At 38.6% G+C, this 13846-nt stretch overlaps 1 protein-coding gene across 2 annotated transcripts in view; it reads right to left on the bottom strand.

Annotated features, from left to right (window-relative positions):
* CTNNA2 (catenin alpha 2) overlaps positions 1-13846 on the bottom strand; it is a 1042487-nt gene that overhangs the window by 41950 nt on the left and 986691 nt on the right. For both annotated transcript variants that reach the window (XM_019942095.3, XM_019942096.3), the window contains 2 exons: positions 13621-13726; positions 2147-2281 (listed from right to left, as the gene is read on the bottom strand). In XM_019942095.3, coding sequence (XP_019797654.1) covers positions 2147-2281; positions 13621-13726 — 241 coding nt within the window. The remainder of the gene's footprint in view (positions 1-2146; positions 2282-13620; positions 13727-13846) is intronic.

Below are 13846 nucleotides of genomic sequence, written 5' to 3' on the forward strand. Positions count from 1 at the left end.
TAGCAACTTTGTCATGTCAGACAACAAAATAAATGGGGCTCAAAGCATGGGTGCACTTTCTTGGCAAAATCATTGAAAAGTTTGTGTGTATGGGGTCTCACATTCTTGACTCTTTCAGAACTTTGAAGGCAGTCATTTGTGGCTATTTTGCAAAATAAACATATTGATTTTTTTCTCCATTGGCCATCAGTGAAGGAGGATGAAGAATAAGATGGAGGCAGAAGTGGCAAAGACAGCAGACTACACAGGCAGGTATGGCACCAAATAACAATCAAGCTTGGAAAAAAAATCATGAAGAGACCAAGAGCAGACCCATAACTGAGCAACATAAGCAAACCTTTATAATGCGTTTCACTCAGAATTATTATAAAGTTGTATAACATTCCTCTAAAAGAAGCCTTCTCCCATGCAAGGATTTATGAACATTGCCAATAAGACTCAAAGAAGGAAACAGGCTTCTTGATGGTGTTCTCAATCTCAAACACCTCTGCAAACGCCAACAATGCAAGTGATAAAAGCCAGTGATGGTTTGGACTACATCTAAATGAGGAAAACACAATGGAAATGAAGCTCTGGAGGCAGTGATGAACAATGGGTACTGAGAGGATGATGGAGAGTAACTCTGCCAGTAAAACTCGCTTAGATGAGGTTGTGGAGTCTGAGATCCACAAAGATGCTCTGTGCATCCATATAAATAATAAGATTTGGAAAGTAACAAATGAAAGCACACAAGGCAAGCTAAACAAAAAGCACTCGGTTCCACAGGTGCTATATACAGATGGACATGAAAGCTGAATGGTATGGGAAACTATACCATTGAGGCTGAAGATAAGAAAGGAAGCAAGGGAGATGCAATGTTTTGATCACTTCTTGGCAGAGAGAATCTTGGTTATTACCAACTTGGCAGAAAGGACACACTGCAAGACAGATTGCTCTTGGTTGTTGAAGAATGTTGAAGCAGGATCATTTTGGAAATGCAAAGAGGTGACTATGCTTTGGGAAGAGGCACAAAACAGCAATTTACTGGGCTCTAGGTGAGACTGCATGGAACAGGCTTTCCAAATGGCATCTCCATGCAAACCAGATCAGCTCTTTTCCCAGCTATGTTTTCTGCAAGCCAAACAATATAGGAACTGAAATCTTTGGGTTCAAGAATGATTTTTCCACATATTTTTTTTATCAAATGGTCAACCTGCTGAATTTCTGAAAATGGCTTGAGGAAGAACTGAGCTTCATGACCAATCTGATTTTCACAAGGCATTCACCATATTGATAATGCTCTGTTCCTGGTAATGCCACACTTAAAATGGCAGCATCATGGTTGACTGGGAAAAGAACTAAAGGTAGCAGAGCCACACTTTGGAATTTGCAAATAGTTTATAATAGATGGCACCTTGTGTTGAAAGAAAGGGACTGAGGGAGGAAAAGAAGCCAAGGTGAAGAACCTCAACACATACATTGGAAATCTTGCCAAGAAATCATGATTCTTCTATCATTGAACTTCTTGTTTCTTTGCATTTGATTAAAATGGACCAGATACTTATATTTTCATGAGAAGGGAAACGCTGAAGTGATTGAACAAAGGATATATAATTGTTAGTGTTTGACAACCATGTTAGTTTTTGGCAACAGCACATCAACCTGTGTTAAATTCAAACATTTTCTGGCTTTTAAGGGTTACTGATAACCTAGTATGCATTGGAACCTGATGAATGAATTCCTATTGTTTTCATCATCTCTAACATGTGAACACAATCCACACATAGAGAGGCTTGCTCCTGAACAGAGAATGAAAATTGCTAGGACTAACAGAGGGAAGTAGACTTACAATGAGTAAATATACAAAAGCCCCAAATAATTATAATAGTCACAGCTTGGCAATGAGTTTCCAGACTATGAAATTAGTTTTCTTGTGAAGAATGGAGATTTTACAAGGCTAGTATAAACATGGGGTAATTGGAAAATCAAACTGTTCTTTGTGAGTTATTGTAAGGTCTGGAATAATGGTGATAACATTTATTATTTTAAAAAAACCTCCCTATGAATCACTGTAGTTTGGGGGTTTTAGCAGTACTGTTGCCAAGAATGCTTGCCTTGGAAGTACAACAGTGGGAACTTGAATTGTGAAGCCCAGGTCCCAGCTTACCCCTGACACAATGAGCTCTCCTCCCAGATTCTGTACTTCGGCTTTCACCTTGCTGCAGATATTAAGTTGATGGCAATACAAGGCAATTCGTTGAAGGTAGGCTAATAAATCCTGCTTACATGCTGAATCAGGACACTATAAAACATTAAAAAAAAAGGTCATCTCAATTAGTAAGTACTCTTCAGTTTCTAATACTTGCTATATAAAAGCTGTGAGAAGAAAAGTTTTCACTGTCATATACCTTAATTACAACCATTCAACTTAACTTCTTTATAGTGCATTTTAGGAAGGCCACAGGCAATAGGTTAGAATGGTTAGCTCTACTTTGATAAATTCTATACAAAAAATATTGATGATCTCCCGGAAAGTCTTACTGGGACTTCTGGATACATTTATGAGTATTTTACCAATTATCTTCTAAACTGCTAAGAAAACAATATCTATAGGTTTTTCCCGAGTGGCCCATTCAACGTTCACTACATGCAAAGTTATTTTAACACAGAGAACAAAGCAACAGATGCTAGAAGGAAATCATCCTGTGTGGCAGTCTCTCTGCCATAGTACAAGATAGAGTTTTAATTCAGTTAGTTGGGGGAAAATGCACTTGTTTCTTTTGGCTTTCTAAGACATGTATCATTCACTAAAGGAACTCTATTATACTTCTTGGAATTCCATATTTATCCAAATTTTAGCAACATGATAAACTTCCTTTAAACAAGAGACTCTGAGAAGGATCAAGACCACTGTAAAAGAAAAAGATTTGAGTGAAATGAATTTGAAGCCAATTGAAATAAGTTCATAAGTGTAACAATAAGACCCTTCAAAGGATGCACCAAAGATTTTGAATTCTCAAAAAAATTCTGGTGACCATAGATTTTTAATTCTCTTTGTAACTTAAGTGGGTAGATATCCATCAAATACACACTGAGCAGAGCTGAACACTTCCACAGACATTTACATGATTCCCTAGAGAATTTCTGAAGCTTCAATGCCAATGGCTATCCAGTAATTGAAATATATTTCTATCGCTATCCAAAGTTCAGCTCAAAATTCTCCAAGACAGTCTATTGTTCCGACTCAATCTGGCACTTGCAAAGGACATATAATCACCAGATCCTTGATGAAACATTGTAAGAAATGAGTACCTACAGCCCAAACCAAAGTATGTTATTTAGAATAAGAGTATGAGACAAAGACTCCAGCTAAGTTTCCTTCAAGTTCAAGAAAGGGAATTCTTTCATTAATACTGTGAAGCCAGTCATTTGACATAGCAATTTATCTAATAAATGACAAAGGGGTCTTTTGTATGCATAACACTTACCATTGTGGTATTTTTTTCACTAACTGCATTTATCAAGAAAGAATCCCACAGAGACTGTTTTTAGCTTCCTACAAGTACTTAATACTGTAATATTTATCCTACTCCAGAGACTCATATACTGAAAAGAAATAACTTTAAAATGATATCTCCCTAGAGGGCTGACAAGGCTTTTGATACAAATACCTTGTAGTAAATTAAAATGGAAGTTCTATCTCAATGGAACAGTAATTAAAAATGCAACAGTCCGTAAAAAGTTTATATTGTGTGCATATCTCAAATCTTCATAAAAATATTTTCTGGCAAGATAAAGGCAAGCAATAGACATTTTGAAAATGCTCATTCTATTCTATTATTTAAACTAAAGTATTTAAAACACACATAAAGGCATGATGGGCCAAGAAAAATAACTCTTATACCATGGAAATAGTAGAAATGGGTGCAAAATTTGAGAAAGAAATGCTCCATTCAGATGAAGCATTAGCAAAAATTGCAAGTTGCTCCACAATTGATGATAAGAAGAATACCACAAAGAGAGTGTTACGTTTAACTTCATCTCTTTTTTGTTGTTGTTGTTACATCATAATTAAATAGCATTTTAATATTTTGTCACACTTTCAAAATACATCTTGAATCCTGGGATATTTGTGTGTGTACATGTGTGGTGTGTTTTCCAGATACCAAAACTGTTTGGGGCTATGCTTCATGTTGTATGATTGTTGGAAATAAGTATCCAAAATTACAAAATCAAAAATAAGAATCACAATAAAAAATATTGACCTCAAGGAGCCTAAACATATTGAGAAATAGTTTCAGCCATGAGATTCAGAGTATAATGGAAAGGCCATCCAAACTCCATCCACTCTGACTCCTAAGAAGGAGTCTGTCCACACACAACCTGGTTTCAGAACCACCCACCAATCTCTGGTCATTCCACTCATTCCAACATTTTGCAAACAATTCCCTGAACATTTGCAGAAAAAATGCAGCATTCTTTCCTGGCTGGTGCATTTCTGTATGTTTGCATGTACGCATGAATATTTTCAAGTAAGTTCGTTGTCTCTCCTCTCTTTTATTTTTTAAAATTAATATTATTATTTATTTATTTATCTTTATTTTGGTTGTGCTGGGTCTTAGTTGCCACACACATGCTCCTTAGTTGAGGTCAGCAGCTCCTTAGTTGTGGCATTTGAACTCTTAGTTGTGGCATGCATGTGGGATCTAGTTCCCTGATCAGGGATCAAACCCATGTCCGCTGCAGTGGAAAGCAGATTCTTAACCACTGCACCACCAGGGTAGTCCCTACCCTCTTTTTTTTTTTTTTTTTTTGCGGTACGCGGGCCTCTCACTGTTGTGGCCTTTCCCGTTGTGGAGCACAGGCTCCAGACACACAGGCTCAGTGGCCATGGCTCATGGGCCCAGCCGCTCTGCAGCATGTGGGATCTTCCCAGACTGGGGCACAAACCCATGTCCCCTGCATTGGCAGGCAGACTCTAAACCAATGCACCACCAGGCAAACCCCCTCCCCTCTCTTTTACATGAACTTCCTAGGTTACATATGGAGCTCAACCTATGCTGCAAACTGTAGGAAGCTTGGCAGTTGGCATTGTCCTGAAATTAGCAATTTAATAATGTTACAAATTTCAATTCCTACAAATTTCAGGAAATTCTTAAATTATGATAATATTTAAATGAATTAACTATACTATTGAGTATTCCTCAAAAATGCAAAAGAAAGCAAAAAACATTCCCTCAGATTAGCCATCATATGTATAAAAAAAGTTAAACTGAGACAATCTGTAGGCTTAATTTAAATGTAATACTAATAGTTTAATCATGTGTTTTTCTTTTCAGACTTTGGAAGATGAGTAAATCTAGTATTGACGAAGGATTCTAAAATTGAGGATGCTGAAGACAACAAGGATTTAGAGAAACAGTTATATTAAGGAATGAGGGAGAACAATTAGAGTAAGCAACTCAAAAATAACAGGAGGGCCAGGAGGGGAAGATGGCAGAAGAGTAAGATGCGGAGATCACCTTCCTCCCCACAGATACACCAGAAATACATCTACGTGTGGAACAACTCCTACAGAACACCTACTGAATGCTGGCAGAAGACAGGCCTCCCAAAAGGCAAGAAACTCCCCACGTACCTGGGTAGGGCAAAAGAAAAGAGAAAAACAGAGACAAAGAATGGGGACGGGACCTGCACCAGTGGGAGGGAGCTGTGAAGGAGGAAAGGTTTCCACACACTAGGAAGCCACTTCGCGGGTGGAGACTGCGGGTGGCGGAGGAGGAAAGCTTCGAAGCCGCGGAGGAGAGCATAGCAATAGGGGTGTGGAGGGCAAAGCAGAGAGATTCCCGCCCAGAGGATCGGTGCCGACCAGCACTCACCAGCCCAAGAGGCTTGTCTGCTCACCCTCCGGGCAGGCAGTGCTGGGAGCTGAGGCTCCGGCTTCGGTCGGAGCGCAGGGAGAGGACTGGGGTTGGCTGCGTGAACACAGCCTGCAGGAATTAGTGCACCACGGCTAGCCGGGAGGGAGTCCGGGGAAAAGTCTGCACCTGCCGAAGAGGCAAGAGACTTTTTCTTCCCTCTTTGTTTCCTGGTGCGTGAGGAGAGATGATTAAGAGCACTGCTTAAAGGAGCTCCAGAGATGGGCGCGAGCAGCAGCTAAAAGCGTGGACCACAGAAACGGGCATAAGATGCTAAGGCTGCTGCTGCCACCACCAAGAAGCCTGTGTGTGAGCACAGGTCACTATCCACACCCCCCTTCCGGAGAGCCTGTGCAGCCCACCACTGCCAGGGTCCCAGGATCCAGGGACAACTTCCCCGGGAGAACGCACAGCACGCCTCAGGCTGGTGCAATGTCAGGCAGGTCTCTGCCGCCGCAGGCTCGCCCCGCACTCCATGCCCCCCCCTCCCCCCAGCCTGAGTGAGCCAGAGTCCCCGAAGGAGCTGCTCCTTTAACCCCGTCCTGTCTGAGCGAAGAACAGACGCCCACCAGCGACCTACACGCAGAGGTGGGGCCAAATCCAAAGCTGAGCCCCTGGGAGCTGTGAGAACAAAGAAGAGAAAGGGAAATCTCTCTCAGCAGGCTCAGGAGCAGCGGATTAAAGCTCCACAATCAACGTGATGTACCCTGCATCTGTGGAATACATGAATAGACAACGAATCATCCCAAATTGAGGAGGTGGACTTTGAGAGCAAGATTTATTATTTTTTCCCCTTTTCCTCTTTTTGTGAGTGTGTATGTGTTTGCTTCTGTGTGAGACTTTGTCTGTATAGCTTTGCTTCCACCATTTGTCCTAGGGTTCTATCTGTCTGGTTTATTTTTCTTTTTTAAAAAAAATTCTTTCTTAATAATTATTTTTTATATAACTTTATTTTTTATCCTACTTTATTTTATTTTGTTTTATCTTCTTTCTTTCCTTCCTTCTTTCCTTCCTTCCTTCCTTCATTCTTTCTTTCTTTCTTTCTTTCTTTCTTTCCTTCCTTCCTTCCTTCCCTCCTTCCTTCCTCCCTCCCTCCCTCCCTCCCTCCCTTCTTTCCATCCTTCCTTCCTTCTTTCTTTCTTTCTTTCTTTCTTTCTTTGTATCCCTTTTATTCTATGCCGTGTGGATGAAAGGCTCTTGGTGCTCCAGCAAGGAGTCAGTGCTGTGCCTCTGAGGTGGCAGAGCCAACTTCAGGACACTGGTCCACAAGAGACCTTCCAGCTATACATAATATCAAATGGTGAAAATCTCCCAGATATCTACATCTCAACAACAGCACCCAGCTTCACTCAGTGAACATGAAGCTACAGTGCTGGACACTCTATGCCAAACAACTAGCAAGACAGGAACACAACCCCACCCATTAGCAGAGAGGCTGCCTAAAATCATAATAAGTCCACAGACACCCCAAAACACACCACCAGACATGGACCTGCCCACCAGAAAGAGAAGATTCAGCCTCATCCACCAGAACACAGGCACTAGTCCCCTCCACCAGGAAGGCTACACAACCCACTGAACCAACTTTAGCCACTGGGAACAGACACCAAAAATAACGGGAACTACCAACCTGCAGCCTGCAAAAAGGAGACCCCAAACAAAGTAAGATAAGCAAAATGAGAAGACAGAAAAACACACAGCAGATGAAGGAGCAAGATAAAAACCCACCAGACCTAACAAATGAAGAGGAAATAGAAGGTCTATCTGAAAAAGAATTCAGAATAATGATAGTAAAGATGATCCAAAATCTTGAAAATAGAATAGACAAAATGCAAGAAACATTTAACAAGTACCTAGAACAACTAAAGATGAAACAAACAATGATGAACAACACAATAAATGAAATTAAAAACTCTAGATGGGATCAATAGCAGAATAACCGAGGCAGAAGAACAGATAAGTGACCTGGAAGATAAAATAGTGGAAATAACTATTTTATTCTGCAGAGCAGAATAAATAAAAAAGAATGAAAAGAACTGAGGACACTCTCAGAGAACTATGGGACAACATTAAATGCACCAACGTTCGAATTATAGGGGTTCCAGAAGAAGAAGAGAAAAAGAAAGGGACTGAGAAAATATTTGAAGAGATTATAGTTGAAAACTTCCCTAATATGGGAAAGGAAATCGTTAATCAAGTCCAGGAAGCACAGAGAGTCCCATACAGGATAAATCCTAGGAGAAACACACCAAAACATATATTAATCAAACTGTCAAAAATTAAATACAAAGAAAATATATTAAAAGCAGCAAGGGAAAGACAACAAATAACACACAAGGGAATCCCCATAAGGTTAACAGCTGATCTTTCAGCAGAAACTCTGCAAGCCAGAAGGGACTGGCAGGACATATTTGAATTGATGAAGGAGAAAAACCTACAACCAAGATTACTCTACACATCAAGGATCTCATTCAGATTTGATGGAGAAATTAAAACCTTTACAGACAAGCAAAAGGTGAGAAAGTTCAGCACCATCAAACCAGCTTTACAACAAATGCTAAAGGAACTTCTCTAGGCAAGAAATATGAGAGAAGGAAAAGACCTACCATAACAAACCCAAAACAATTAATAAAATGGGAATAGGTACATACATATCGATAATTACCTTAAATGTAAATGGACTAAATGCTCCCACCAAAAGACACAGATTGGCTGAATGGATACAAAAACAAGACCCATATATATGCTGCCTACAGGAGACCCACTTCAGACCTAGAAACACATACAGACTGAAAGTAAGGGGATGGAAAAAGATATTCCATGAAAATGGAAACCAAAAGAAAGATGGAGTAGCAATTCTCATATAAGACAAAATAGACTTTAAATTAAAGACTATTAGAAGGAACAAAGAAGGACACTACATAATGATCAAGGGATCAATCCAAGAAGAAGATATAAAAATTGTAAATATTTATGCACCCAACATAGGAGCACCTCAATACATAAGGCAAATACTAACATCCATAAAAGGGGAAATCGACAGTAACATATTCATAGTAGGGGACTTTAACACCCCACTTTCACCAATGGAAAGATCATCCAAAATGAAAATAAATAAGGAAACACAACCTTAAACAAGATGAACTTAATTGATATTTATAGGACATTCCACCCAAAAACAACAGAATACACATTTTTCTCAAGTGCTCATGGAACATTCTCCAGGATAGATCACATCTTGGGTCACAAATCTACCCTTGGTATATTTAAGAAAATTGAAATTGTATCAAGTATCTTTTTCCGACTACAACGCTATGAGACTAGATATCAATTACAGGAAAAGATCTGTAAAAAATACAAAACATGGAGGCTAAACAATACACTACTTAATGACGAAGTGATCACTGAAGAAATCAAAGAGGAAATCAAAAAATACGTAGAAACAAATGACAATGGAGACACAACAACCCAAAACCTATGGGATGCAGCAAAAGCAGTTCTAAGAGGGAAGTTTATAGCAATACAATCCTACCTTAAGACACAGGAAACATCTCGAATAAACAACCTAACCTTGCACCTAAAACAATTAGAGAAAGAAGAACAAAAAAACCCCACAGTTAGCAGAAGGAAAGAAATCATAAAAATCAGATCAGAAATAAATGAAAAAGAAATGAAGGAAACAATAGCAAAGATCAATAAAACTAAAAGCTGGTTCTTTGAGAAGATAAACCAAATTGATAAACCATTAGCCAGACTCATCAAGAAAAAAAGGGAGAAGACTCAAATCAATAGAATTGAAATGAAAAAGGAGAAGTAACAACTGACACTGCAGAAATACAAAAGATCATGATTACTACAAGCAACTCTATGCCAATAAAATGGACAACCTAGAAGAAATGGACAGATTCTTAGAAATGCACAACGTGCCAAGACTGAATCAGGAAGAAATAGAAAATATGAACAAACCAATCACAAGCACTGATATTGAAACTGTGATTAAATATCTTCCAACAAACAAAAGCCCATGACCAGATGGCTTCACAGGTGAATTCTATGAAACACTTAGAGAAGAGCTAACACCTATCCTTCTCAAACTCTTCCAAAATATAGCAGAGGGAGGCATACTCCTAAACTCATTCTATGAGGCCACCATCACCCTGATACCAAAACCAGACAAGGATGTCACAAAGAAAGAAAACTACAGGCCAATATCACTGATGAACATAGATGCAAAAATCCTCAACTAGCAAACAGAATCCAACAGCACATTAATAGGATCGTACAGCATGATCAAGTGGGGTTTATTCCAGGAATGCAAGGATTCTTCAATATACGCAAATCAATCAACGTGATATACTATATTAACAAATTGAAGGAGAAAAACCATATGATCATCTCATTAGGTGCAGAGAAAGCCTTCAACACTGATTTATGATAAAAACCCTGCAGAAAGTAGGCATAGAGGGAACTTTCCTCATCATAATAAAGGCCATATATGACAAACCCACAGCCACCATCATCCTCAATGGTGAAAAACTGAAAGCATTTCCACTAAGATCAGGGACAAGACAAGGTTGCCCACTCTCACCACTCTTATTCAACATGGTTTTGGAAGTTTTAGCCTCAGCAATCAGAGAAGAAAAGGAAATAAAAGGAATCCAAATCAGGAAAGAAGAAGTAAAGCTGTCACTGTTTGCAGATGACATGATACTATACATAGAGAATCCTAAAGATGCTACCAGAAAACTACTAGAGCTAATCATTGAATTTAGTAAAGTAGCAGGATACAAAATTAATGCACAGAAATCTCTGGCATTCCTATACACTAATGATGAAAAATCTGAAAGTGAAATCAAGAGAGCACTCCCATTTACCATTGCAACAAAAAGAATAAAATATCTAGGAATAAACCTACCTAAGGAGAAAAAAGAACTGTATGCAGAAAATTATAAGACACTGATGAAAGAAATTAAAGATGATACAAATAGATGGAGAGATATACCATGCTCTTGGATTGTAAGAATCAACATTGTGAAAATGACTCTACTACCCAAAGCAATCTACAGATTAAATGCAATCCCTATCAAACTACCATTGGCATTATTCACAGAACCAGAACAAAAATTTTCACAATTTGTATGGAAACATAAAATACCCCAAATAGCCAAAGCAAGCTTGAGAATGTAAAATGGAGCTGGAGGAATCAGGCTCCCTCGCTTCAGACTATACTACAAAGCTACAGTAATCAAGACAGTATGGTACTGGCACAAAAACAGAAAGATAGATCAATGGAACAGGATAGAAAGGCCAGAGATAAACCCACACACATATGGTCACCTTATCTTGATAAAGGAGGCAGGAATGTACAGTGGAAAAAAGACAGCCTCTTCAATAAGTGGTGCTGGGAAAACTGGACAGGTACATGTAAAACTATGAGATTAGATCACTCCCTAATAACATACACAAAAATAAGCTCAAAATGGATTAAAGATCTAAATGTAAGGCCAGAAACTATCAAACTCTTAGAGGAAAACATAGGCAGAACACTCTATGACATAAATCTCAGCAAGATCCTTTTTGACCCACTTCCTAGAGAAATGGAAATAAAAACAAAAATAAACAAATGGGACCTAATGAAACTTCAAAGCTTTTGCACAGCAAAGGAAACCATAAACAAGACCAAAAGACAACCCTCAGAATGGGAGAAAATATTTGCAAATGAAACAACTGAGAAAAGATTAATCTCCAAAATTTATAAGCAGCTCATGCAGCTCAATAACAAAAAAGAACAAACAACCCAATCCAAAAATGGGCAGAAGACCTAGATATTTATCCAAAGAAGATATACAGACTGCCAAGAAACACATGAAAGAATGTTCAACATCATTAATCATTAGAGAAATGCAAATCAAAACTGCAATAAGATATCATTTCACACCAGTCAGAATGGCCATCATCAAAAAATCTAGAAACAATAAATGCTGAAGAAGGTGTGGAGAAAAGGGAACACTCTTGCACTGCTGGTGGGAATATGAATTGGTACAGCCACTATGGAGAACAGTATGGAGGTTCCTTAAAAAACTACAAGTAGAACTACCATATGACCCAGCAATCCCACTACTGGGCATATACCCTGAGAAAACCGAAATTCAAAAAGAGTCATGTACCAAAATGTTCATTGCAGCTCTATTTACAATAGCCCGGAGATGGAAACAACCTAAGTGTCCATCATCAGATGAATGGATAAAGAAGATGTGGCACATGTATGCAATGGAACATTACTCGGCCATAAAACCAGACAAAATTGAGCTATTTGTAATGAGGTGGATGGACTTATAGTCTGTCATACAGAGTGAAATAAGTCAGAAAGAGAAAGACAAATACCGTATGCTAACACATATATATGGAATTTAAGGGAAAAAAATGTCATGAAGAACCTAGGGGTAAGAGAGGAATAAACACACAGACCTACTAGAGAATGGATTGAGGATATGGGGAGGGGGAAGGTAAGCTGTGACAAAGTGAGAGAGTGGCATGGACATATGTACACTACCAAACGTAAAATAGATAGCTAGTGGGATGCAGCCACATAGCACAGGGAGATCAGCTCAGTACTTTGTGACCACCTAGAGGGGTGGGATAGGGAGGGTGGGAGGGAAGGAGACGCAAGAGGGAAGAGACATGGGAACATATGTATATGTATAACTGATTCATTTTGTTATAAAGCAGAAACTAACACACCATTGTAAAGCAATTATACTTCAATAAAAATGTATAAAATATATATATATATAGGAGACTAGGACCATCTCAGGGGAGGAAACAATCCAAAATTTTTCATTGTCTCCAGAGAGCATAACTGTTTTGTAGTCTAGAAGGCAAATTTATGCTCATAATATTTTCTCCATGTAAATAGCAGTTTATATAATATTTTCTATTTCAGAATCTTAATTTATATTTTAAAACATTTTCCTTTTAAAACAGTTCAAACTGTAAGCCACTGGTTTCTTAAAGAGATGAACATCAGCTATCTGGAAAAGTATATTGCCTAAAGTACCCTTAAAAGAAATGGCCCATTATTGCAACAAGACTTATTTAGAACAGGATTTTAGAGTTCCAATTCAGCAAAATAAGATGAAAAGTGTGGAAATAAGCTCAAACACTCAACATTCAGATTGTGAACTATTATAACATGTATCTTAGTTCAGTCTAAAAGCATAAAAGATATTATTGAGAATTTCATTAATCTCTGATGCCCTTTGAGTCTGGATGAAAATAAAGCTGAAATCTGGATGTTCTTGACTATGTGGATTCATCCCATTTATCCTAGGGCATAAATTATTATGAGAGCATCATTACAGTGAGATCAATTATAACAAGAAGTAAAGTTCTTTCTTTTTCTTCCCCCTGTGCAGTGTATTTGACTTTCTGAATGAGGAGAGCCAGGATCCATGATTCCTTGTGGATTATGTCTCTTAAAAAGTGGGTACTCTTCTTTCTCAAGGAATTTTGATCATTGGATTTACTAGTCCCTCCTGAACTGAACCCACCTTTGGCATCAACTCAGTCTCCACAGAGTTAGAGACCAGTTTGTAAAATGGTAGCGATTCTCTACAATTCATTCTTCGGGGGCATTTTATAGAGTGCATAAAACCCATTACAGAACGCAAGAGCTAGTTAATGACCCCACTCAGCATGTGCTTGCTCTTCTCTCTTATATTACCTGATCAGCCACAGCTCGGGCTAATTTGTCCATTCGAGAGCCTGCTTCGGCAATTTTCTTGGCGGCATTAATCACATCAGATGTATTTTTCAACGGGCCTTTGCCTCTGAAAAAACAGACACAACATAATTAGAAATCCACTTTATGACATGAAATAGACACACCTACCATATTGTTTGTCCAGGACTCTGCTTTTGTATTTGATTTGGCTCTGACCAAGTTAGAG

This window comes from Tursiops truncatus, chromosome 14, assembly GCF_011762595.2.
Source record: "Tursiops truncatus isolate mTurTru1 chromosome 14, mTurTru1.mat.Y, whole genome shotgun sequence".
NCBI classification, from domain to species: Eukaryota; Metazoa; Chordata; class Mammalia; order Artiodactyla; family Delphinidae; genus Tursiops; species Tursiops truncatus.